The following is a 25,037-nucleotide window of genomic DNA, read 5'->3' on the forward strand; positions in this document are numbered from 1 at the left end:
CCGGACTCAACGATGCTAAAACGGTTAAATCTTTATCGACAATTCCGTTCCATTTAACCACATCTTCAAATCAAATTGCTCTTACCTTTTTAAAAAGCATTCACTGTCTTCTTTTTTTTGGTAAAAGTACTCTTAACGTGTACTGTACAGCTCAACTTGTCAAGTAATGGTTTTTTTTGGTGAAAGTTGTCAAGTGATGTAAATCAGAAAAAGGGGGATACAATATAATGTTAAATAGCTTCCATTTATTTTCTAAGTTTCTAGATGATAATTACTAGACTTAAAAAAGAAACACAAACCTTTTTCTCAAACTCTATGTGACTTTGTGAATAGTCACAATATAGTTCCAGTATAAAAATTTTGGTACTATTTTTATAAACTGATGATTAAAACACGTAAAAGTTTTCACATTTTTAGGTTTGAAAGTTGTAAAATACGGCGGCAGAAGTGAACCTTAACCTAAGTACAAAACCTTAAGGAAAAAGTGAATGATATGGGTAAGCTGGATAGACTTGGGTATTGGCCAAGTACCGATGTTTCCGACCGCCTCCACGTGGTCACACTACTTGCCTTTCACTTTCATGCTCTGACCTTTTGACTGCACGTGACTTTTGTCTGTGCACGTGCGGATCAAGCCAACGTGTCCGGTTTAAGTACATTGCACCGAGCCCTAAATCGGCAGGTTGCGCCGATGAACGGTTCGTGGGTCCCGTACGTCATGAGGATGGACGGTTTTGATATGCTTTTACAGAGGCCCACATGGTTTAGCCCACATGCGTCCACGTTGAGGAGCTTTGGGTGTTACTATATGGGTGCAGTGAAGTGCAGTTAAAAATTAGGACAACAAGTCACGGTCCGATGAGGTCCAAGCATTAATGGGTCGGATCCAGTTTAGTCACTTCAATAAATAGGCAATTATTTGGATGGGTTACAGTGATACAGTTGGTAATTGTTTTTGGAGTTATCGAACGATTTGTTTTGGTAACAATCGAACGTGTTTTTTTGGTCCAGCAAAAAAATCATTTTTACTTTAGTCTGTACGGAAGTGATTATCAATGAATTCGGTTTATTTTTTTCGGTCAAAAGATTATTAAAAGATAAATTTATGATAAAATTATTGTTGAAAAATCTAATATTTTTCAATATATAGTTTATTCGGACACTTATAATACTAATAAACGAGAGTATATTTTGCTGTCAATTTCGTGTAAGTGTATGTAACCAGTTTTGGTAAAAGATATTGGAGACCAAACTATTTGACTGACCTATTTGCCGACTAAATTATTTATATCGGCTTGACAACTTGGTTACACCATATAAGTACTTCAAATTATATGATAGAAATTGTAATTTAGTGGTCTAGTATTCGAGGTAAGGTGAACTGGACATCAGTTTTTTGTGAAAACCCCAAAAAGTTTCAACTAATTTGACATTATGATAAGAGACCCCCTATGATATTAATTACAATTCCGCATTGATGAACCATTAGCTTTCTCTAAAATTATCATTAAAAAGGGTCCACTTCGTTTTATGATAGTTAAAGGAATATATATCCTCATCTATCTATAATAATAAAGAACCATTATCAAGATTGAATGTTCTTATGACAATTATTTAGTTATGCGTCTTATGCCCTCTCCCATGACAATAAAAGTGGATATTAATAAATATCAAATGTAACAAGTGGGAAACTTTAGTAAGAACATTGATTCATCGATATCCAATTAGCTCGGGTTCAATACAACACGGTTATTTAGCATTAGCGCGCGCGCATACACACAAATGCAAAAATATATAGAGAACATGTCTAGTTCAAAAGAAATTATTAACTAATCAACAAATTATGGTTAATTAATTATTGTTCTGCAACGCCTATAAATTCCCATTTTTTACTATTAAAAATTGTTCGTATGTATATAATAAAGCAACGTGGGTTATTTTTAGAATATTATATTTTGTTACCAAATACTATATATTTTATTTTAATATAAAATTATTCATTTTCACAATAACGAGCTGGAGAAATATATATATAAGTTTTGTCTATAAAACTCACGTACGGCATTTATCAACCGTGTTTGAATATGAATGACATGTCAGCAGTTAAAATTTTTTTTTACATAATCCGAGTATCTGAATAGAAAAAAACTCGACTAATCACCCCGTAAATTAATCGGTCTAATATTGGTAAACAAGTCCAATTGTTTTACGTGAGAGTTAGATACCTACCTACATCGCCAAGCCACACCCACACATCAGTAAATGTATTTTCAACCAGATCACGCAACACCCTTCTAAACTCGTCGTATCAGCTGATCACACCTGCGTGAGTAGTTAAAAACTCAGCTGTCGTTAAATTTTTAACCAAATTATCAGTTTTAGTATTTTCTCAAGTCAAACATGTTGTGATATTTCTCATTTTTCTCCTCAAAACACTGGCATTATTAAATACATAAAAGTTAAAACTACTAGTAACATAACAATACTGTAGATACAAATTTAAATTTGGTTAAACCTAATCTTCACGCGCCCTAAAGTGGGTGTGAGATTCCTTTATCATCTTTGTACCCAACTTCCACTTGTCATTTTGTGTTGAAAATTAAAAGAATGATGCGTGTTCTATATTTCGTATATGGTTTGCAAATTCCAATAAACAAATCGTCCTTGTACTTTTTTTTTCCTCTATTGACTATTGTTCATCCTCTTTCAGGCTTCCAGATTATAAAACTTCTTCACAATGTTTCATTCTGTTATTTTATCCGATTGGAGCCAAACAAAAACCTCAACGAAGCCCTAGTTTTCTTTTGTGATCTCATGCAAGGATGATAACCCACTTACTCAAATATTTTTGTCGGTTTGTGGACGTAATATATAGCACTATTTATATTTATTTTACATCATATTAATATTAATATTTATAAAATATAATAAAGGAGGCTGTTTCTCCGCTAAATTCTCGCTGTATGTCTCTGTCTTTGCTTTTACTTTCCTCGTTCAGTGAGAGGACCAAAAATTGATTGCAGAGTCGCACATGAACCTCAAACTTCTCTCTCCTTTTTCCAGAGTACATCAGAATCGTTAAAACACGACGCCGTCTCATAGACAAGAAGCTGCTTCTTCCTCTTGCCCTAATTAAGCTACCCAACCAGGGTTTTTTCCTCTTACCTTTTCTACACTTGAGAGAGAGAGAGAGAGAAAGAGATCATTTCACATAAGTTGCCACTTTTTTCTTTGCTTGTTCTTTATCTTAGTTATGTTCTTGGTCTGTTTTAGTTTTGTCGGCTTGTGTAACTGATCACCCTTTCTCTAGTTATTGACTCCTCAAAATCATGAGTTTTTGACTTCTTGATCTGAGTTCTTTAAATTTTGTCTTCAATATATAAGGGAGAAGGATCAAGAATCAATAAATAGATTTGAGCTGGCGAATAAACAGTGGTGGGATAGGGAATTATTAGATGCGGCGGCGATGGAAGGCGGCTACGAGCAAGGCGGTGGAGCTTCTAGGTACTTCCATAACCTCTTCAGACCAGAGATTCACCACCAACAGCTTCAACAACAAGGCGGGATCAATCTTTTTGACCAGCATCATCAACAGCAACAACATCAGCAGCAACAACAACAACAACCGTCAGATGATTCAAGAGAATCCGATCACTCAAACAAGGATCATCATCAACCGGGTCTACCCGATTCAGACCCGGCTACATCAAGCTCAGCACCTGGGAAACGTCCACGTGGACGTCCACCGGGATCTAAGAACAAAGCTAAGCCACCGATCATAGTGACGCGGGACAGCCCCAATGCGCTTAGATCTCACGTCCTTGAAGTATCTCCTGGAGCTGACATAGTTGAGTGTGTGTCCACTTACGCTAGGCGGAGAGGGAGAGGGGTCTCCGTTTTAGGAGGAAACGGCACCGTTTCCAACGTCACTCTTCGTCAGCCAGTCACTCCCGGAAATAGCGGTGGTGGAGCCGGAGGAGGAGTTGTGACTTTACATGGAAGGTTTGAGATTCTTTCGCTAACGGGAACCGTTTTGCCACCACCTGCACCGCCAGGTGCTGGTGGTTTGTCAATATTTTTATCCGGAGGGCAAGGTCAGGTGGTTGGGGGAAGCGTTGTGGCTCCGCTTGTTGCATCAGCTCCGGTTATACTAATGGCTGCTTCCTTCTCAAACGCGGTTTTCGAGAGATTGCCTATTGAAGAGGAGGAAGAAAGAGGTGGTGGCGGTGTAGGAGAAGGAGAAGGACCACCGCAGATGCAGCAAGCTCCATCACCATCTCCGCGGTCGGGGGTGACCGGTCAAGGACAGCTAGGAGGTAATGTGGGTGGTTATGGGTTTTCCAGTGATCCTCATTTGCTAGGATGGGGAGCTGGTACGCCTTCAAGACCACCTTTTACTTAATTTACGTTATTGTCAATGGAAATTATGTGTGTTTTAATCATTTTGTGGAGCCGTCTTTTCATTTGGGATCTTTGTATTTAGTTGATATGCATATTTGAGTTCTCATGTTTTTTATTTTCTTTCTTTCTCTTCTCATCTTTGATAGGATGTTTTGACGTTAGAGGAATGCATATTTGTCCCTCGTGTACTTGTTAGAGAAACCTTGCCATATATGCCTTTGTATGATTCATTGCTAGGGCTTCGTGCTGTACTCTATACCTATTAATTTGCTCAACTGGACATATATATATATAGGTCTATTTAATAACAAGTACGATTCTTGTTAGCTTTTTTTTAGGTTTACGCCATATTCTTGATGGCATATAGGTGCTAGTACATTGATCTCAGAAGTTACTTGATATATTTTATACAATTCCCTATAATTATAGTGTAATTTATAGTTTTTGATGTTTATATCAACGCATAGGCCGACACTATTTCCCCTAACTATTTGCAGTACAATGCACTTTCACTTCAACATTTTTGAAAAACTTCAATGTAGTATATATTTAAGGATAAACATTAGCTTACATATTAGATGATAGATCAAAATGTTTAATCGCTCGACACTCGTTTCCTTAAACGTTTACATATCTTCTAGCTTCTATATACTTATCTTCTAAATTCAGCACTTGATGACTGATAGAGCATCTTATAGTTCTCTTGTATAGTTTATGGTCTTAACTAGATGTCTAATTTGGTTATTTGAGCAAATGCCCAAGCAATATCTCAATTAGTCTTGCCGTCATAAGAAGAAAAAAAACTACACATATACTTGGAGTGCCCATGTCATAATGCTATCTGTTCGAACATTCGAGTTCCTTACTTACTTGCATGCATAAAATATATGCATTAATGCTCCAGTGAGACCAATCATTTCTAAGAGAGTTGTAAATCGATCCAACGCCATTATAGACGCCAGGTTGAGCATACGTAGCTCTGAACAAACTGTAGGTCATATATATTTATGCTGTTCATGTTACAATGATATCATAGTTTTGGGTGTGAGATTATAAACCCCATGTGTCTGAACCAACAATTCAAATATATTATGGTTTGGTATCGGTTTACCAAAATATATTTGTATGAATTTTAGATCTTATATATGGATAAAGAAACACCAAAAAACAATGATGTTTTGTTACAAGATCATGAAGAATGTTGGTATGAATTTTAGGCAAGGACCAAGGTAATGGTTAAAAGACAACCGTTACAGGCTAACAGCACAGTACAACCGTTACAGGCTTACAGCACAGTAGAAACATGAACTGAATGGGTATTTCACGTCGGTTACATATAAATTAGTAAATGGCCTTAACATGGGAAGGTTAAGCAGGAACATGAATTACTTGTAGTGTCAGTTAATTAAGAGTCTCTGCTGCAAGAGAACAAAAAGGGTTTTGATTACCAAGATATATATGAAAAAGAGGAATGTTTCAATTCCCTAGGGTCAAATTTATTGACTAGGAACAAAAGAGTATAAGCTTAAGTGTTATTTAAATGATATTAATATACTAAAACATAGTATTAAAACTAAATACTTTCAGATAACCCAATGTACACTCCAAAAGAGAACTGGGTTTGCAAAGCAACTTAAAAGATTTGATCAATAACTGTAGAGTATGATTGCTACTAACTGACCATTTGTCCATTTATAAAGTTTGTAAGTTGCGAATGTATATTCAATCAAATAACTCTAGACGTTATAATACTTCAATTGTTGTGAACTTGTGATACATGGCTACCCAAAAGATTAAAGTTAAAGATAATGAGTTTATTTACTGACAATATAGACAAGACTACTCCAACCAAAAACATAGATTTCTTATAACTAGTATAGTGAACTAGATACATTCAGCAAGGTTGTTTTTTCCAAAAAAAATATATCAATACTTACTTTTGTAATTTCCTATGGCTTTTTGGGGGCTAGGAATATGCTAAGCGAAAAAACGTAGTAGCCATGTTCGTAACTTTGTATATACTCCCATGTGGTGATGTCGTCATTTGCCTTACATGCAATCGAGCTACACCATGTTGAGAATAAACTGGGTTTTATTTTTCTGTTTATAATTTTATGCTGGGAACTTTCTGCTTGATAAGACATTGACACATACGAACATATAATAATATAATTCGTATTTATCTCCTTGTTATAATACATTATCTATTCTAATCTAGTCAATAAACTAACTAAGCTAAATTTTCTGTAAATTGAACATTTGTTTAGAGTAAAAACTAATGTTTCCTGTTACTTTAAAGTTTAAAGATAGAAAAAGGGATTATAATAACAGATCAAAGACCCTGCAATATTTTTGATATCTAACATTAGCCTGGACTTTCACAATTTTGAACCTTAAATTAACGTCAGTAACAAATCATAACCCTTCATATCATTTTTTAATCTATGCCCCAAAAGGATAATCAGTGAACTTTTCAGATTCATTGAAAATGTCAAAAAAGTTTTTGGTACTGTTATTTTCCCTTAAACAGTATGCACCACGAAAAATTTCAAACTTTTCTCTTTTTGAAAACAATTCATCTCAGGACTACTTTGAATACCTAAAGAAATATTCATATCTAAAAACCCCATAAATAAGAAAAGCTGAACATTCCAGTTTTGGACCAAACACATGTATCATTGTTGCTTGCATCCTAAAAGGCTAATTAAAACTAAGAACTGAAGCAGCTTCTCCAACTTATAACAAATTCTACAAAAGAAATATCTTACAACAAAGATACAATATTTTATTGTCTGCTCTTAACTTTGAGTCTTCAAACTAAAAATTACAGTTAAAAACTGCTCCAGCCCCCCCTAAGCCATTTTGTTCCAATACCCAATGAATTCCTAAGAGAAACTAAGAACAAACAGCAAGCTCAACAACACTCGAGATCAATCACTTCTCATATTGAGCTCGTACGAACAACCGACCATGCATGCTCATGATCGCATTTGTATGAAGCGGATCGATTCTTGCTGGTAAGACAACAATCTGGTGTATCAAAATCACAAGACGATTCTTAGTTAAGATAACAACAGGTCTCTGTATCGGTTTAATTGCAGTATCTGAAGTATATAAGAGAGATTTTTTTACCTTTTTGAATGGTGTAATGCCCCAAGGATTGTCAAGCTGCTCAGGCTCGCCTGTTATAATCAGCCTTCCTGCAGGATCTGACTGAATTCGAATCTGAGAACAAAATAAAACAATTCTGTTCAGGACTTTGATCTCTGTTATGATTTCACCAGAAAAATCGTACCACCTACAAAACTGTGTATTGAGTCTATAACCAGTTTCTATGCAACTAAAGGTTAACCTTGCAAAACTCTACGCTGCTTCAGATCTATAACGTAGAACATATAGTCAATGGAACTGCTTTTGGTAGCTAACAGATCTCTATGTGCTTGCATTGTATTGCCACAGTAATAGCAATTATACAGACTTCAAAGACTTAATTCAAAGACTTCTCAAGTAGCTTTTCAAACTTTCAAGGGAGTTAGTGCTAACCTCATTGCGGAGAAGTCCAGGTACCAAGGCAAAAACCTCAAAGGATTCTCTCTGTGAATTCAAAACAGAAAAAGACAGATTTGGTAAGCTTTCAGATTGGGAAACAAACAATCCAAGTTTGCAGTTTATTAGCGTTTCTTCATACAAAGTCTGGCCTTTTGATCAGACTTTTTCTCATGCATCAGTTACAACAGGAGAAAATGGCAGAAGTTACTCACAGTTTCTTTGACAGTTATCTTCACCCAGTCAGCAAGAGGTCCATCATCAATAACGTCACCAACCGACCTAAGGCGCCAAAATCACATTACTAATAATTAATATCTTGCATTGAGTAAAGACAAGATTAAAAAAGGAGACCTAAAGTAACATGTTAAGGTCAAGAAACTAAACTAAACTAAATTACAGTAACTACTTAGAGGAATTAAAAGAAGGAAACAAATGTAACATGCAAAGGAGAGGATTAGCTTTCCGTAACTGTTTTTCTGCTTCTTGTGAAACAGCAAGGTCCGTGCAATTTGGTGTTCTGGGTTTCGGCAGACCTGAAAAAAGAAACCGTTTTAATTAAACATAATATTAAGCAACCGATGTTGACAAGAATAGTAACGCCTTGCGAAATAACTTACCAATGCTCTTGAGTTTCTTGTGTTTTGGGGTTGAGTTTAAGCCCATATCCTGAAAACAAAAGGAGAACAGAGTTATGGACCAGGTGAAATCACAAAATGCGTAAGATTTTGAGGTGAAAGATTAACAAATATGCTCAGTAACCTCTCCAGAATCATCAAGGCGATGTGCCTGCCAACCTTGCATAGCACGAGCTGCGGAATCTCTCCGTGCCCTGCCTGATCCCGAACCTTGATGGCTCATGACCTACATCAAAGTCCTTATATCAGGAAAGAGAAAAACATGGAGAAAGGGGAGGATATAACTTTTAATGATAATTTACTAAGTTATGCACATAGATTGCTTATGGTCTTTCGAATTAGATCAGTCAGATTACAGATGGTAACGCTTAACAGGTTTAGGTTGTATTACACATTCAAGAAACTCATTAAATAAATGCTGAAATAGAACCTTTAAGCTGTCATTTCCTCAGTTTAAACAACATTTTATCCATACATAACATGACCTCCCTCCCCACAAGAGATTAACAAGTAGATAGTTTTCTTTTACTTTCACGGTGCTAGATCTAGCTAATATCTTCACCCAAACTTTCCATATCTATCTATCTTTCCATAAATTTGATAGTGTCGAAAAGCCAAAAGCATTAAAGCCACCATTTTTCAAGAAATTTCTTACCTCTTTATCGAGGCTTGAAGACATATTGAGTGTTGGACCAGGAAGGTTAAGGTCACCATTTTTCCTTAAATGCTTTTCGTACTCCAAAAGTGCCTGCAATCGAAGCAAAGATTCAAATCATACATATATCTATATGATAAGATAGAAAGGCAAAATACCAATATGACTTACGCACTCTACAAGGAAACTCACCTTCTCATAGAAATTGCGGAATGTGTAGGAGATTGTTGTGCAGGTCCTGAAGAAAGATAGTTAAATCAAAATATGTAACAAGTTACCATCATGAAAAATCAGCAAAGGCTCTAGGGGAAACATTAGCCATACTTTGGAGGATTGAAGGATTCTCCAACTTGCCGCCAGAGCTTAGATGTGGTGACCTAAATTACATGATGAACAGAGGAATCTTAGACATTCCATTCCAGTAGAAGATAAAAAAAAAACATTTGAGTATAAACTCCCAGTCCCAGATAGTAAACAAAACTACTTTTCAGACAACAAATCAAATACTCTTTAATATATTTACCTAAATCACTTTTAATTTTTTAAAAAAATCTCCTCTCTGAAAGACTTCCATGGTTAGAGACTTTTATCATCAACAAGCTTAGTGTTTACAAGTTATATAGTTCATACGATCAAAATAAATGACCTAGAAGATTCAAGTAACGATATGGTTTTGGTAATCATGAAGTGGCGATGCTGGAGTTCAAAGACTAAACTAAAAGAAGTGGATGATTACCACTTCATGGCCACCTAGCTTAATGACCGCTCGCCATAGCCTACATTGCATTAGTAAAACATGCAGTGATTAACCAGATATTTAAGAACAAAAGCAACAGTTTTATTTTATTTTATTCCAAAAGCCTCACTTGAGAGTGTTCAAAGGCTTCTGGTAAAACTTAAGAGGCTTGTAGTCAAGGAAATTCTCTCTGTGAAAGGTGTCCAATTCCCTTAGAAACGCCTGCTGTTCTTCTGGCGTCCCTGCTTCATCATCATCATCATCCTCTCCCTGTGCCTGTAAAGAAAAGAAGTGAGCTCGTTAAGAAACTTTACCTCATCTCCAGAGAATACAAAAGATCTATTACCTCAGAGTCAGTGAGCAACCAAGTCTTGCGCTTTTTGGGATTCTCATCATCTCTAGGATCGGGACTCAAAAAGCGCACCTGAGTCTTCTTCCGAGAGTAAAGAACATCAGCAGTCTTCTCACGGCCATTAGCCTGACCATCAACATCTTCGTTATCCTCGAGAGGAAGGTTTTGAACCTTCTCTGGCTCAGAAGGTTCACCCTTGAGGACATCATCATCATCAGCCTTCCCATGACCATTAGCCTGGCCATCACCATCTTCGTTGTCAGGAATGAGCTCACTTGGGTTTTGATCCTTCCCTGGCTCAGAAGGTTCACCCTTGAGGATATCATCAGCCTCACAAGGCACATCTTGCAATTGCATTTCCTTATCCGCCATTGATAAAAAAAAAAAGAAGCTTCCTTTCTGCTCTGGAGTAGTCAGCAACAACAAGATAACATCATAAGAAAAACTAAGAGAAATCACAAAGAATAAAACAAGAGTAAACGTCTCTATTGCAAACAGAAAACAAAGAGAGCAGCCAAAAGAAGACGAAGAAGAAAAAGAAGAAGATAGGCTTGCCTGTTTCTGCAGCGACGGCGCCGCCCGGGAAGGGTGAGACTTTCCGGCGGCGTGCTAGGGTTTGCAGGCGGAGAAATTGAAAGAAGATGCAGAGAGAGAGAAAAAGAGAGTATTTGAAGTCTCTCTTCCAGATTCCTTGTCAATGGCGGAAGATATATAGAGAGAGAGAGATGTGGTTTGCTTTTATGTTTGAAACGCTGATGAGCGACGGAGTTTTTAACACTTCTCAAAAGTTCCCCAACTTTTGTTTTTATTTACACTTAAAGTATTTTTATTTTCTTACAATTTTATCACTAAAGTTTAATGGAAATTTTGGGAGAAAATAGTTTTGTTATTTTGATAAAAAAATTGCTTCTTGCAATTTTGTTGCATGGGACAACACTTATTTTAAAATAACATTAGGTCTGATAGATAACACTAATATTTTTGAAAAATAAATATAAACGATGTTTAGATAGTAATTTTTTTTTTTAAAATCATAATGGTATAGCAGAAACTGAAAGTTTTACTTATTTATTTTATAATTAGAAAATATTAAAACTGTAACTTTCTATGTATAATCGTTAAAATAAAAATATTCATCGAAACAATTAGTAATTTAAAATGATGCCAAAATTGCTACAATATTTATGTGATATATATTTGTATTTATTATTGATTGAATACTATTTATTAATCTTGGGATAAAATAATAATATCAAAATAAATACAAAATAATGATAATATTTAATTATTAATTATAAAATTTATTTATGATAAAAAAATTGTTAAATTTAAATTTGAATATATTCCAAGTATATTTACCAAAAAAATACTAGAATGCAAGTGTTTAGTTTTATGGTTTTACAAATTATAGTATGTGTAATAATATTTTTTATAAAAAGTTAGATAATATAATTAAAATCCATAATTATTTATTTATAGGGATGAAATTTGTAATTATTTATAATTATCATTTGAAAAATACTAAAACAAAAGGTTTGGTGATAAAATTTGATATTCTGATATACTACCAAACATAGTTTATTGACTTAGAAAAATATAGATTTTTTTCAGATTTTCTCCTATAAATAGATGTTTGAAATAGGTGATGTATATAAGAAGGATATCTTTTAAACTTGGGAAGATCTTTTACCTCTGACTATGTAAAGAATAAAAAGTATAAGTGACAAAAGTAGGTATTGACTAAATAATTTATTACCAAGTGCAGTTTATATACATAGGAATTTATCTTTATATATATATAGGATTATTTTATTCTTTGAAAATAAAATCAGATATATAAGGAAAAATATCTTGCAAAAAAAAAAAAAGAAGAAGTTATTTTATAAATGGGCCATCTCGCTAACTAATATGCTAGTTGAGCTTTTAGGCCCAAAGAAATAAATTAAAAACCGTCGTGTATGATATAGGCTCAATGCGAATCGAAATAAAGTCTCTTTACTTTTTCTGTTGCGAAGGTAGTTTAGAGAAAATATTAAAAATAAAATAAAAAAGTTTAAATAAAAATGAATTATAAAATCCTACAAATACAATAAATTATTTAATAAAAATCAAATAGAAAACTAACTATAAAATAAGTGATATTTATTTTTTAAAACCTAAGAAAATAAAAATATAAAAGTACTCTTATTATTTTCATATAAATAACTAACTTTTCTTTTTAACAGATAAATGTATGCCACAAAATATAAACAAAAATAAATATTATTCTTACATCTATATTTAGGTTTAAGCTTTCTCATATTATTTTCACAAAGCGTGGTTCTTCAAAGTTGCTAATTAACATGATCGCGACATGAGTCCATTAATTTATTAAGATTGTGACATGTCTCAAAAATATGTTACAATTCTCTTTTATTAGGATTTAAAAAGATTTAGAAAAAGAATATTATTATTACATTTTTTAGGACACTAAAAAAGAAAAATTATTACAAAAATATAGTTTATTGTTTCTTTTAGGAGTTTAGAAAAGAAAAATTATAATTACATAGCCTTTGACAATTATATTTGTAAGGCTCTTTTTATAATCTTTAAAAATATTTGAAAGTAAATTTAATTTTGAAAATTCTATAAACAAAGAATAATTGTAAAAAGCTATTTCAAAGTATTGTTTTTCTTCTTAAAATATTTTGTATATTTTTCATCTTTAAAGATACTAAAGAAAGATATTATAAGAGAAAATAATTTTTAAAGTTTAAATAAAAACGAATTATAAAATCCTACACGTACAAGAAATTATTTAATAAACATCAAATAGAAAAACTAACTATAAAATAAGTGATATTTCTTTTTTAAAAACTAAGAAAATAAAAATGTAAAAGTACTCTTATTATTTTCGTATAAATAACTAACTTTTCTTTTTAACAAATAAATCCATGCTACAGAAATATATACCAAAATAAATATTATTTTCACATCTATATTTAGGTTTAAGCTTCCTCATATTATTTTCACAAAAAATAGTATTGACAAGAAAAATATTATCTGAGTATGTTCTTTTAATTTTTTTAAACAACTCAATTTTTTTATCATCCTTATTACATCTTATGATGTTAACACAAGTTTTTTTATTATGATGTTTTTATCGTATATAAGTATGTGTAAATATGAAGAATTTATATGTTTGTATGTATAAGACACAATATATAATTAACTAAACATAATATTTTTATTAAAAATATATTAGTTGTATAAAAATCTTAAAAAACAAGAACGGATTATAGTTGGAATTTTCCTTTTTAAAAAATTTAAAGTAACTTATTTTTTATAAATAACTAACTTTTCTTTTTAATATATAATTTCGTGTTAAAAATTATAAACCAAAAATAACTTCAAATATTTCTCTCGATATGATTGTGACATTTGTCCAAAAAAAATTGTGTATGTATTAATAAAAATCTATCATTATGTGAAAATAATTGTTTTTTTTTCTAAAATCCTAAATAAAAGAAATTTTTAAAATAACTTTTTCCTCTTTTAATCTTAACCAAATAAGATTTTTTTTCCTTTTAAATCCTGACCAAATAGAATTGTAAACGTAATTTTTACTTTTAAAATTTAATGATAAATACAATACTGAAAATATTTAATTAAAAATATTAGTGATATTGAGAAAATGAATTTTTAAAATAATATGATACTGAAAATATTTAATTAAAAATATTAGTGATATTGAGAAAACAAATTTTGAAAATAGCAACTTTTAAAAATAGTTAGTATTTTCTGGAAATAATTATTTGATAGTATTTCGTATTTTTTGAAATCCTAGAAAAAAAATTATAAAAGATTATGTAATTTTAATTTTCTTTTCTAACACCCTAAAACTGTAAAAACAATATTTGATAGTTCTTTTCCTTAAAAAATAAAATCCTAAACAAAAGAGATTTGTATTATATTTTTTAATTCCTAACCAAAGAGAATTTTAAAAAGTTATTTGATAGTATAGAAAATTTGATGATAAACATACTAAAAATTATTTAATTAAAAATGAAGTGTAAAAATTGTATTAATATGAACTGTAAAAATCATAATTTAAAATTATTTAATAGTAAATAGAAATAATTATTTGATAGCAATAAGATTTTCTGAAATTCTAAACAGAAGATAATTGTAAGAGTTTATATGATAATACTTTTCATTTTCTGAAATCCTAAACAAAAATATAAAAAAGTATTTGATAGTTTTTCTTTTTTTAATTGTAAATTAAAACGCGATTTATAAAATATATTTTTTTCTTTTAAAAAAAAATCCTAACAAAAGTAAACATACCTATTTAATAGTATTAAAAAAAGAATTTGATGACAAGTATAATGCTAAAGGTATTAAATGAACAAAAATCAAAACTTAGGATGTTGTCGTGATTGGTATTTATGTGTTTGGTTATACGAAAATTAAACACATGTTTGATATATATTATCATGTTTGCTCATAAAAATTGATTATTATTATTGTCACTGTACATACGTTTTGTCAAAAACAAATCAAGTTTCATCGTTATTTTATTACATTTTTTATTTTTACTATGTAGTAGTTTATAATTCATTTTAATTAAAATGTTATTATGAAAATATATCATTAGTAAATAATGAATCAAGAAAATTATTTAACATCAGATAAGTTTAATAAAACATTAAATTAGTACATAAGAAAGTGTATAATGTTGTCATTGCTTCTTGGCCTTATTTAACTTTCAAATTCTGTTTTATTTCATTATAATTATTATTTCGGGTTGGATCCGTTTTAATTTTTTACATTTGGATGTTTTTTCTAGCTCTAACAAATATTAACTGAAACTTATTGTGTGAAAACGAGTTCTTAACTATAAAATAAATTTCACATAACATATGCAAAAACAATTTTAAAACAATACTAAATGATTTTTTAATAGTTTTTATTAAATTAAAATATCAAATAAATTTCGTTGCAATGCACGGGCCCAAATCTAGTAGTGTATGATATTTTATTCTTTGAAAATAAAATCAGATATATAAGGAAAAATATCTTGCAAAAAAAGAAAAAAGAAGAAGAGATTTTATAAATGGGCCATCTCGCTAACTAATATGCTAGTTGAGCCTTTGGGCCCAAAGAGATAAATTAAAAACCGTAATGTATGATATGGGCTCAATGCGAATCGAAATAAAGTCCCTTCACTTTTTCTGTTGCGAAGGTTGTTTAGAGATTTCCCTTTACAATAACGAGACTTTTTTTTTTTAATAGTGAAGGCTCTACAATAACGTGAGACGTTAGGGTTCCGACGCTCCGGTCTATCTCGATTCTTCTTGTAGCTTCGTCTTCGCTTTCTCCTCCTGTTATCTTTGTGAGTTTCGATCCTTATTTGCATACTTCTTTGATTAATCTGAGATTCTTTGCTCAATACATTGATTCTGAATCAGGAAGTTCGCGGAATCTGGGGTGAATTCGATTGATTTCTCATCGAATCCGTGAAATTGAGCTTCTGTTGTTGAAGGTAGATATGGAGGTCGTCAAATCCAAGTATAGGGACGAGGATTTGGAGGTGGAAGAGGAGGAGGATGATTTGAAGAGCAGCCGGAGGGACCGTGATCGGAGTAAGGAGAGGAAGAAGGAGAGGGGTTCTGATAAGCGCCGGGAGAAGGATAGACGGAAGAGGCGGTCTGAGAGAGTTAAGAGTAGTGATGATTCTGAAGATGAGTACGGGAGAGGGGATGATGATGATGATGAAGAGAGGGAGAGGCGTAAAGAAAAGGAGAGGAGGCGGAGGGATAAAGAGAGGGGGAAGAGACGGTCTGAGAGAAGGAAGAGTAGTGATTCTGAAGATGGCGATGAAGAAGATGATGAGAGAGATAAGCGCCGAGTGAAGGAGAAGGAGAGAGGGCACAGAGAACATAGGGACAAAGATCGGAAAAGGGATAGGGATAGAGAGAGGGAAGAGAGGAAGGAGAAAGAAAGAGAACGAGAAAGGGAGAAGGATAGAGTTAGGAGAGAACGGGAACGAGAGGAGCGTGAGAAGGAGAGACTGAAAGAAAGAGAGAGGCGGGAGCGTGAACGGGAAGATGGAGAGAGGGATAGGAGGGAACGTGAGAAAGAAAGGAGTAGGAGGAACCGGGAAAGGGGGAGGTCAAGGGAGGATGGACATGAAGAGAGTGATGATGATGTCAAGCGTGATCTGAAACGTAGAAGAAGAGAGAGTGGAGAACGGAAGGAGAAGGAGCGTGAGAAGAGTGTTGGTAGATCTAGCAGGCATGGAGATAGTCCAAGGAGAAAGAGTGTCGAGGAGGATGATGAAAAGAAAGAGAAGAAAACAAGGGAAGAAGAACTAGAGGAGGAGCAGAAGAAGTTGGATGAGGAGGTTGAGAAACGGAGGAGAAGAGTCCAGGAGTGGCAAGAATTGAAGAGGAAAAAGGAGGAAGCTGAAAGTGAAAGTAAGGGTGATACGGATGATAAAGAGCCTAAGACCGGTAAGGCTTGGACTCTTGATGGGGAATCTGATGATGAAGAAGGGCATCCGGAGGAAAACCCAGAAACTGAGATGGATGTTGATGGAGAAACTAAACCCGAAAATGGTGCAGATGCCAAGATGGTAGAAGCAGAGACCGAGATGGCTGTTACTGTCTCTGAAGTTGGAGGTGATGGAGCTGCAGACGAGGAGGAAATTGATCCTTTAGATGCTTTTATGAATGCGATGGTATTACCTGAGGTTGAGAAGCTTAGCAGCAGTACTCCTCCAGCAATTGAAGATGGTATTTTGGTAACTAAGAATAATGGGAAGAAAAGTGATCACCAGCCGAAGAAAGGTTTTAACAAATCCCTTGGTAGGATAATGCAAGGTGAAGATTCTGATTCTGATTATTCAGAACCGAAGGATGATGATGATCCAAGTTTAGAAGAAGATGATGAGGAGTTCATGAAGAGAGTAAAGAAGACAAAAGCAGAAAAATTGGCTCTTGTTGACCACTCAAAAATAGAGTATGAACCTTTCCGGAAGAACTTCTATATTGAAGTTAAGGAGATCTCAAGGATGACACAAGAAGAAGTTAACGCTTACAGAAAGGAATTTGAGCTGAAAGTCCATGGAAAGGATGTACCGAGACCCATAAAATCTTGGCACCAGACTGGACTAACCAGCAAAATTTTGGATACCATGAACAAGCTCAAGTATGAAAAGCCAATGCCTATCCAAACGCAAGCACTGCCAATCATCATGAGCGGTCGAGATTGCATTGGAGTTGCAAAAACCGGATCAGGTAAAACGCTAGGTTTTGTTTTGCCTATGTTGAGGCATATCAAGGATCAGCCTCCCGTTGAAGCTGGCGAGGGGCCAATCGGGCTGGTAATGGCACCTACTAGGGAGCTTGTTCAGCAGATTCATAGCGATATCAAAAAGTTTTCAAAGGCACTGGGTATAAGATGTGTTCCTGTGTATGGAGGATCAGGAGTTGCGCAGCAAATTAGTGAGCTAAAGCGAGGGACAGAGATTGTTGTGTGCACTCCTGGAAGGATGATTGACATTCTTTGCACAAGCAGTGGGAAAATCACCAATCTGCGGAGAGTCACATTTTTGGTAATGGATGAAGCTGATCGCATGTTTGACATGGGTTTTGAGCCTCAAATTACTCGTATTATTCAAAATATTCGACCTGATCGGCAGACTGTGCTCTTTTCTGCCACTTTTCCACGTCAAGTTGAAACATTGGCACGTAAGGTCTTGAACAAGCCTATTGAAATACAGGTTGGTGGAAGAAGTGTTGTGAATAAGGATATAACACAGTTAGTTGAAGTCAGACCGGAGAGTGAGAGGTTCTTAAGACTGCTGGAACTTCTTGGAGAATGGTATGAGAAAGGAAAGATATTGGTTTTTGTGCAGTCGCAGGAAAAATGTGATGCCTTGTTGAAGGATTTGTTTAAAAGGAGTTATCCCTGTCTATCTCTTCACGGTGGTAAAGAGCAGTCTGATCGTGAATCAACAATATCTGATTTTAAGAGCAATGTGTGCAATATATTGATTGCCACAAGTGTTGCAGCTAGGGGTCTAGATGTGAAAGACCTTGAGTTGGTTGTAAACTATGATGCTCCGAACCACTATGAAGATTATGTGCATCGCGTTGGCAGGACAGGAAGGGCAGGGCGGAAAGGCTGTGCCGTGACATTTATCTCTGAAGATGATGCAAAATATGCACCGGATTTAGTAAAGGCCCTGGAACTTTCTGAGCAGCCAATCCCCGATGATCTGAAAGCAATCGCTGACGGTTTCATGGCAAAGGTTAGACAGGGTACTGAGCAAGCCCATGGAACTGGCTATGGAGGTAGTGGCTTTAAATTCAACGAAGAGGAGGAAGAAGTTAGGAAAGCAGCAAAGAAAGCACAAGCGAAGGAGTATGGGTTTGAGGAAGATAAGTCTGACTCAGAAGATGAGAATGATGTTGTAAGAAAGGCAGGTACTGTTGGTGGTGATACCTCACAACACCAGGCTGCTCTTGCTCATATAGCCGCCATTGCTGCTGCTGCTAAAGCTAATGCTGCTGCAATGAATCCTCCTGTGACTACAAACCAGTTGCTGCCGAATGGTGGTGGGCTTACCTCTCTGCCAGGTACCCTTCCGGTTACTGTCCTTCCTAATGATGGGGCAGGCCGTGCTGCAGCCATGGTTGCTGCCATTAACCTGCAACATAACCTGGCGAAGATTCAAGCTGATGCAATGCCTGAACACTATGAAGCAGAACTGGAGATCAATGATTTCCCGCAAAACGCTCGTTGGAAGGTCACCCACAAAGAAACATTGGGTCCAATATCAGACTGGACTGGAGCCGCAATTACCACTAGAGGTCAGTTTTATCCTCCTGGACGTATCCTGGGACCTGGGGAACGCAAGCTCTACTTGTTCATCGAAGGGCCTACCGAAAAATCCGTGAAGACAGCGAAAGTTGAACTCAAGCGTGTTCTTGAAGACATTACTAATCAGGCTATGTCACTTCCTGGAGGATCGCAGGCTGGAAAGTACTCCGTCATATAATGTAAGTCCAGAATTCTAATCTAACCTACAACCATTGGCGGTAAAATGTGTTTAACTTTAGCCTTGCAAGCAGATGATTTTCATAGCTCATTGTTTCAATCTCAAAGTTCAAACTTATGGATCTTAGTTTCTGTCTTTTAACAGGAAAGCAGCCATGAGGTGGTCTGTTAAGTGATTCAAAGCACACAGAGTTTATTTTGTTTAACAAGTATTATTATTTGATTACTGTTGTGGAATACAGTCTCTTCACAATTTCCGAATCTTTTCTTATAATAGACTTGAACTTGGTGTGACTTGGTGTTGATTAATGCTTGTTGTTGCTCATCAAGCTACTCGATCTCTCCTCTTTTAATTCTACTCTTTTCTTTTTTGCTTGTTTGTTATGTTTAAACAATGGCTTCGATGGATTGCTAATGCGCATTACCGTATGGTGGTAATGGCTGTAAAAGGATGGGTAAAATCTAGCTTGATGCAGTTTTTGTGTTTGGTTTGCTCTTAGCTCTTAAGTCGAATAGCAGCACCACACGTTTTAGTTTCTTGCATCTGTCCTTATACAGCTTTGGGCATCTTTTCCGCAGGGAAAATTTTGTGAAACATGAAGCTCTGTGGGAGATAAAGGTGCTTTTTGCCTCTGCAATGGGTAAGATGACTTGGAGAGTTAGTTCAGTTTTTGTGTCTGTGAAGGGATCATCAGTCTGAGTTAATAATGGTAAAGGGTGGTGTTTGCATAGTACATCGGATCTGTGATCAAAATAGTTGGAAGTAAAAAAGCACTTGTATGAGTTATTGTTTTTCGTATCCAAATTTTAAAAATGGCTCCAAAACATAAATATCCGACGATTAAGGCTCGTGTGATGATAAATAGCACATACGTGGTCCTAAACAATCGAGAACCTTGGTCCACGAAATGGTTTGTTGCCAAACTCAATTTTGCGACGGCTTTTATCAAGTGTTGCGTCCAACGAAACAATGACCTGCATGTTAAATAACCATTCCAAATGCGGGATATGAACCTCTAACAGACAAAGGCGCACGTTTTCTTTTTGTTAAAAGTGCCTGAAACAACTATAAAGATCTCTTCAGAAGTACATACGAACGTACTAGTTGTGATAAAGAGTTCTTCAAAACGAACGTACCAGTTGTGACCTATGGAGGAGATGCTACGCCTCTGAATGACAAGTACTTGGAGAACATGAGATTCATTTATGATTGTTATATGATATCAAAGTACTTTAAAATCTTTCCTTTTTATAAGCTTCGTAACAAAGTACTTTTCACAAACTACTAAAAGTAGAATCGTGATGCCATGCAAGGCAAAGAGTAAGCCATTTTAGGATTCAAGAGAGCGAGAGCCACTCCCACCAAGTTTCTCATCACCTTCTTGGCTTCTTCTTGCTTTTCTTACGTCTAGTACTCTGTTTCGTAGCTCGAGAAGCCGATTAATCTCTGTTCCTCTCGATCCTACGTACGGTAAGCCATCACGTAACGATCTATCGAAATGAAAAATCTTCTTGGAAAAGAAAAAGAAAAAGAAAATCTCAGCAACGATGCTCTGTTCTTAATATGTGATGTTTGTTTGTAATGTGATTTATATCTGAATGGTTGATAGATTTGAATTTGCTCATTGCTTATTAGATTATCAAGCGACGAGACGAGGATGAAGCTTTTGGATCTGTTCATAACCTCGTCGATACCAGTCGGAAAGATTCTTGTGATAACAGGAATCGGCTTTTACTTGGCTCTTGATCGTGTTAACATTCTTAATCAAGATGCTAGAAAACAGCTCAACAACGTCAGATTTTTAAATATATATATTAAGTATTCTCTATATGCATTTGTGATACTTTACGTACAGAGTTGTTTTTTTCTATTTTGTAGATAGTTTTCTATGTGTTTAGTCCTTCACTCGTTGCAAGCAGTCTAGCTGAGACTATTACTTATGAAAGCTTGGTGAAAATGTAGGTTACTCTTTCCAAAACTCTGCTTCAAATGAAATGAAATGTGATTTTTCTAAAAATCTTTTTGTTGTTAGGTGGTTCATGCCACTCAACGTTGTGCTCACATTCATCATTGGCTCGTTTCTTGGTTGGCTTGTTATCAAGGTCACTAAACCTCCTTCACATCTCCGTGGCATCATAGTTGGTTGCTGTGCTGCTGGTAATGAAAAATGTTTTTGTCACATTCTTCGATTCCTTAGTAATGAAAATGCAAAATCCAACAGGGAACTTGGGAAACATGCCACTCATCATTATCCCAGCTATATGCAATGAGAAGGGAAGCCCTTTTGGAGATCCTGAGACTTGTGAGAAGTATGGTTTAGGTTATGTTGCCCTCTCAATGGCGGTATGTAACCTTTTCTTAATTAATATTCTTCTTCTAAAGGTTGTGTTATAATGCTAATTACAAGTCAAAAACGTTTGTGCGCTAATGTAAATATTAGATTGGATCCATTTGCATATGGACTTATGTATACAATCTTATGAGAGTGCTAGCTAGAGAAACTCCTATAATCATCGGTACCTCCTCTACAGTGCCATTGATTCCTACCAAAGTGGTTCAAGTTGAGGAGCAGGTCTCTTACTCAGTTACATCTTTTGATATTCTTGTAAGCATGTTTATGCATGTAACTTATGGTTTTGTGCATGTGACAGTTTGGAACATGGAGCAAGATCAAGCAAAGAGTATGTTCTGCAACAGAGAATATCAATCTAGGAACGATCTTTGCTCCTTCCACTATTGCAGCGGTTTGTTCCTGGAAAGAGTGCTAGCTTCTGTCTGTATGTTCAAATATTGAATAAGCAACTTTCATTTGCAGCTTATCGCGCTTGGGATTGGGCTTATTCCTACACTAAGGAAGCTACTAATCGGCAACACAGCTCCACTCAGAGTGATTGAAGACTCAGTATCTCTATTAGGGTATTCCATAACCACAAACTCTCACTTTTTTAATGATGTAGAAAATGTCTAACCTGAGTAGCTTAATCCATTTCTTGAAGGGAAGGGACTATTCCTCTTCTGACTTTGATTATAGGAGGAAACCTTCTCAAAGGTAAACAACAACAAAAGCTGCAAGTAAACATTCTTCTTACTCGCAAGAGACAAAATCCATCTCTCTGGTTCAATGATCACAGGTCTGAGGGGATCAGGAATGCACAAGTCAGTCATATTAGGCGTGGTGGTTGTGCGTTACGTGTTGCTGCCAATAATAGGTGTTTTGATAGTGCAAGGAGCTCATTACTTGGGCTTGATTACATCAGAACCGCTCTACCAGTTTGTTCTTCTGCTTCAGTATGTTGTTCCACCGGCTATGAATCTTGGTTCGTTCGTTCTTCCAGAGTCAGAAAAATACTACAAGAACACACATCACACGGTCTTTCTCATAGACTTCACCTTTTCTCGCAGGTACAATAACTCAACTATTTGGGTCAGGAGAATGTGAATGCTCTGTGATTCTCTTCTGGTCTTACGCTTTGGCTTCGGTTTCTCTCACCCTCTGGCCAACCTTCTTTATGTGGCTTGTTTCCTGAACTAACACACACACATACACATACACGCATACGAGCAACATTTGCAAATCTTTACTTGTTTGAAAAGTTATAGCAATTGATATATTCTTTCTATATTAAAGAAGTTGGAGGTAAAAAACAACTAGGAATAGAGAGCCAATAAAAAGGGAAATTTTTAAAGATTTTATCATCATAAGTTAGCAAGATAAATGCTTGAGACAAGCAATAACAAATTATACTACTGAGAGTTCATAAAGAAAACTTCAAAGAGAGGACTTGTGAGGAAGATCATCGAAGTAAGGATGCTCCTCCATAGCCTTCTTTGCTGAGATATGTTTAGCTGGCTCGTACATCAGCATTTTCTGTTGAGAACACACAAATAAAACGAAATATTACTTTTCACACTGACTGACTCAATTAATCGATCAAGGTCTCTAACAGGTGTGTGTTTAGGGACTTACTGATAAGAGATCAAGTGAAATGAATGAAGCTAAAAGAGAGAGAGAGAGAGAGAGGAAGTAGTTGTACCAAAAATGCAGCCAACAGACCAAATATCAACAGCAGATGAGTAATGGGTTGCTCCAAGAAGGACTTCAGGAGCTCTATAGAATAGAGTTAGTATCTGTTGCAATGGAAATCAAGGGAGAGTAAAAAAAAACTAGGAATTTAAAACTCCAGACAAACAAAAGATAGGATGCACAGGACTTGAACTCTAGAAAATTTCAAAATAGCATATAAATTAATAATACCTCATGTGTAGTACTTTTTCATAGGGAGGGTGAAGGCTCTGGCTAATCCAAGGATCAGCTATTGTGTTCCGGTCCATCAAGAGATTCTGAGGCTTAAGATCCCTGAAATGAAAACTAGATATCAACGGTCTGTTTCCAAATGGGGTTTCTTGGAAGGCAAGAATGAAATGTTAATACCTGTGTCAAGACTCCATGGCCATGGCACAAAGCCATGCTTTTGCACAGTTGGTACATCAAGCTCTGCAATCAAAATTTCAAAATATTACATCTTATAGCTTACTGGCGATAAGCAAGCTGATATGTATGAGGGGATGAAGTGGCATTCACGTGAGCACATAACATTTTCACATGGAGAGGATGCTGGAGCTGGCTTCTCTCCAACTTGCTGCTTACTCTTTCTATTTAAGCTGTTGTTTGCTAAAGAGAGGAGGCATCGAGAATTTGAGTGAATAATCAGAGAGATGTGATAGAGCGGGATTTGTGATTAGGTTTATCTTGTAAAATCAGTATTTCTCTCAATAACAATCATTGTTTTTACATCTACTTGTAACACAGGCCACCTAGCCAAACAGATGGATAAATCTAAGTGGTAGGTTTGAAATCCGTGGTGGTCAGCCCCTTTCCAAATCCGCAGTACCACATGTGTGATTAATTTGAGTGAGAGTTAAGAAAGAAAAAATAAGAGACAAAATCTCTAAACCTTGACAGTGTCCTGGGGAATGTTGTGTCCAGGTTACCTATATATAGCTTCTGATGAATTCCTTGAGGTCAGTATAAACGTACTCGGAAACAAGGTAGAGTACAGTTTTGCCTTCTTTGTTTTTTCAATCCTTGCTTCACATCCATCAACCTAGAGCATAATTAAGAACAAGAAGAAATGATGATCATTATGACAATATAATCTCTACGTAGAAAAATGCAATTCACTTACAAGTTACAACCAGGGGCGGACCCATGCCTTCATGAGGTGTCAAAACTAGAAAATTATCCGTCTAGCAAAATACTCAATCGATGCAGTCCGCAACGTCCTGTCAGCATTCCCCCGTCTTGCCCGAACTGCCAACAGCCCTCTGGTCTTTAAAAACATTAATCTCCATCCCCTAACCGTTCAATCATTGTCATTGTTACACATGTAGCGGAAAATAATGGACCTCTGCCTTTATGCCGGTAACTTGGAGCATTATTATACCATAAAGTTACTGGCAGAAAGGCAGAAGTCCATCAGTTTCTGGTACCTGTGTAGCAATGACAATGGTTCAATCATTATTTCTGTTTGGATGAAAATTGGCAATAGTTCAAGCATTAAGAGAGGTCTATCTCTTGCCATTGAAAATTTTGAGAGTGTTTTTTCTTTTCTTTTTATTAGTGGCTGCCGTGACTTATGTTTTATAGGTAAAGTAGGCTAGGG

At 35.3% G+C, this 25,037-nt stretch overlaps 4 protein-coding genes across 9 annotated transcripts; 3 read left to right on the forward strand and 1 right to left on the reverse strand.

Moving 5' to 3' along the window:
- The first annotated feature begins 2,945 nt into the window (after positions 1 to 2,945).
- On the forward strand, positions 2,946 to 4,539 carry LOC106351582 (AT-hook motif nuclear-localized protein 27-like). Its single transcript, XM_022687344.2, has 2 exons — positions 2,946 to 3,150; positions 3,385 to 4,539. Exon 2 carries the CDS (start codon positions 3,467 to 3,469, stop codon positions 4,400 to 4,402), a length of 936 nt encoding a protein of 311 aa, XP_022543065.2. The 5' UTR covers positions 2,946 to 3,150; positions 3,385 to 3,466; the 3' UTR covers positions 4,403 to 4,539.
- A 2,573-nt stretch (positions 4,540 to 7,112) lies between these two features.
- LOC106347292 (AT-rich interactive domain-containing protein 6) lies at positions 7,113 to 11,121 on the reverse strand. Of its 4 annotated transcripts, none has more exons than XR_007340330.1 (14): positions 10,884 to 11,121; positions 10,323 to 10,732; positions 10,107 to 10,252; positions 9,977 to 10,016; positions 9,565 to 9,617; positions 9,433 to 9,478; positions 9,241 to 9,333; positions 8,710 to 8,811; positions 8,568 to 8,616; positions 8,420 to 8,483; positions 8,163 to 8,229; positions 7,945 to 7,995; positions 7,534 to 7,610; positions 7,113 to 7,431 (listed from the first exon to the last, which is right to left on the reverse strand). XR_007340330.1 is itself a non-coding variant. In XM_048782539.1 (14 exons), the coding sequence occupies exons 2-14, from the start codon at positions 10,698 to 10,700 to the stop codon at positions 7,336 to 7,338; spliced, it is 1,266 nt and encodes a 421-aa protein (XP_048638496.1). In that variant the 5' UTR covers positions 10,701 to 10,732; positions 10,884 to 11,121; the 3' UTR covers positions 7,113 to 7,335. The 4 variants fall into 4 exon arrangements, 3 of the variants coding, with proteins under 3 accessions (XP_048638496.1, XP_013642260.2, XP_022543064.2); XM_048782539.1 differs by having other exon boundaries at positions 7,534 to 7,614; XM_013786806.3 differs by having other exon boundaries at positions 7,534 to 7,626.
- Positions 11,122 to 15,509: 4,388 nt separating this feature from the next.
- Positions 15,510 to 20,204, forward strand: LOC106347293 (DEAD-box ATP-dependent RNA helicase 42). 3 transcript variants are annotated; one of them, XM_048782541.1, is made up of 3 exons: positions 15,510 to 15,702; positions 15,779 to 19,375; positions 19,953 to 20,204. In XM_048782541.1, exon 2 carries the CDS (start codon positions 15,859 to 15,861, stop codon positions 19,372 to 19,374), a length of 3,516 nt encoding a protein of 1,171 aa, XP_048638498.1. In that variant the 5' UTR covers positions 15,510 to 15,702; positions 15,779 to 15,858; the 3' UTR covers position 19,375; positions 19,953 to 20,204. The 3 variants fall into 3 exon arrangements, with proteins under 3 accessions (XP_048638498.1, XP_048638497.1, XP_048638500.1); XM_048782540.1 differs by lacking the exon at positions 19,953 to 20,204 and adding an exon at positions 19,519 to 19,749; XM_048782543.1 differs by lacking the exon at positions 19,953 to 20,204 and adding an exon at positions 19,519 to 19,749 and having other exon boundaries at positions 15,547 to 15,702; positions 15,783 to 19,375.
- A 722-nt stretch (positions 20,205 to 20,926) lies between these two features.
- LOC125610270 (protein PIN-LIKES 1-like) lies at positions 20,927 to 22,933 on the forward strand. The gene is made up of 10 exons (XM_048782544.1): positions 20,927 to 21,166; positions 21,253 to 21,332; positions 21,407 to 21,531; positions 21,596 to 21,717; positions 21,815 to 21,946; positions 22,026 to 22,118; positions 22,190 to 22,290; positions 22,371 to 22,423; positions 22,506 to 22,691; positions 22,777 to 22,933. The coding sequence occupies exons 1-10, from the start codon at positions 21,032 to 21,034 to the stop codon at positions 22,899 to 22,901; spliced, it is 1,152 nt and encodes a 383-aa protein (XP_048638501.1). The 5' UTR covers positions 20,927 to 21,031; the 3' UTR covers positions 22,902 to 22,933.
- The last annotated feature ends 2,104 nt before the right edge of the window (positions 22,934 to 25,037 follow it).

Source organism: Brassica napus, chromosome A6 (assembly GCF_020379485.1).
Source record: "Brassica napus cultivar Da-Ae chromosome A6, Da-Ae, whole genome shotgun sequence".
Taxonomy (NCBI): Eukaryota; Viridiplantae; Streptophyta; class Magnoliopsida; order Brassicales; family Brassicaceae; genus Brassica; species Brassica napus.

Excerpts from the sequence above, each read along its gene's own strand:
- LOC106351582 (XM_022687344.2), top strand. The coding sequence starts at position 3,467 with ATGGAAGGCGGCTACGAGCAAGGCGGTGGAGCTTCTAGGTACTTCCAT.
- LOC106347292 (XM_022687343.2), bottom strand. The coding sequence starts at position 10,700 with ATGGCGGATAAGGAAATGCAATTGCAAGATGTGCCTTGTGAGGCTGAT. Across the intron at positions 8,812-9,240 it reads CTTCAAGCCTCGATAAAGAG|GTCATGAGCCATCAAGGTTC; the intron begins GTAAGAAATTTC and ends ACTTTGATGTAG. Across the intron at positions 8,617-8,709 it reads GCCTTGATGATTCTGGAGAG|GATATGGGCTTAAACTCAAC; the intron begins GTTACTGAGCAT and ends TTTTGTTTTCAG.
- LOC106347293 (XM_048782541.1), top strand. The coding sequence starts at position 15,859 with ATGGAGGTCGTCAAATCCAAGTATAGGGACGAGGATTTGGAGGTGGAA.
- LOC125610270 (XM_048782544.1), top strand. The coding sequence starts at position 21,032 with ATGAAGCTTTTGGATCTGTTCATAACCTCGTCGATACCAGTCGGAAAG. Across the intron at positions 21,718-21,814 it reads ATGTTGCCCTCTCAATGGCG|ATTGGATCCATTTGCATATG; the intron begins GTATGTAACCTT and ends TGTAAATATTAG. Across the intron at positions 22,424-22,505 it reads AGGAGGAAACCTTCTCAAAG|GTCTGAGGGGATCAGGAATG; the intron begins GTAAACAACAAC and ends CAATGATCACAG.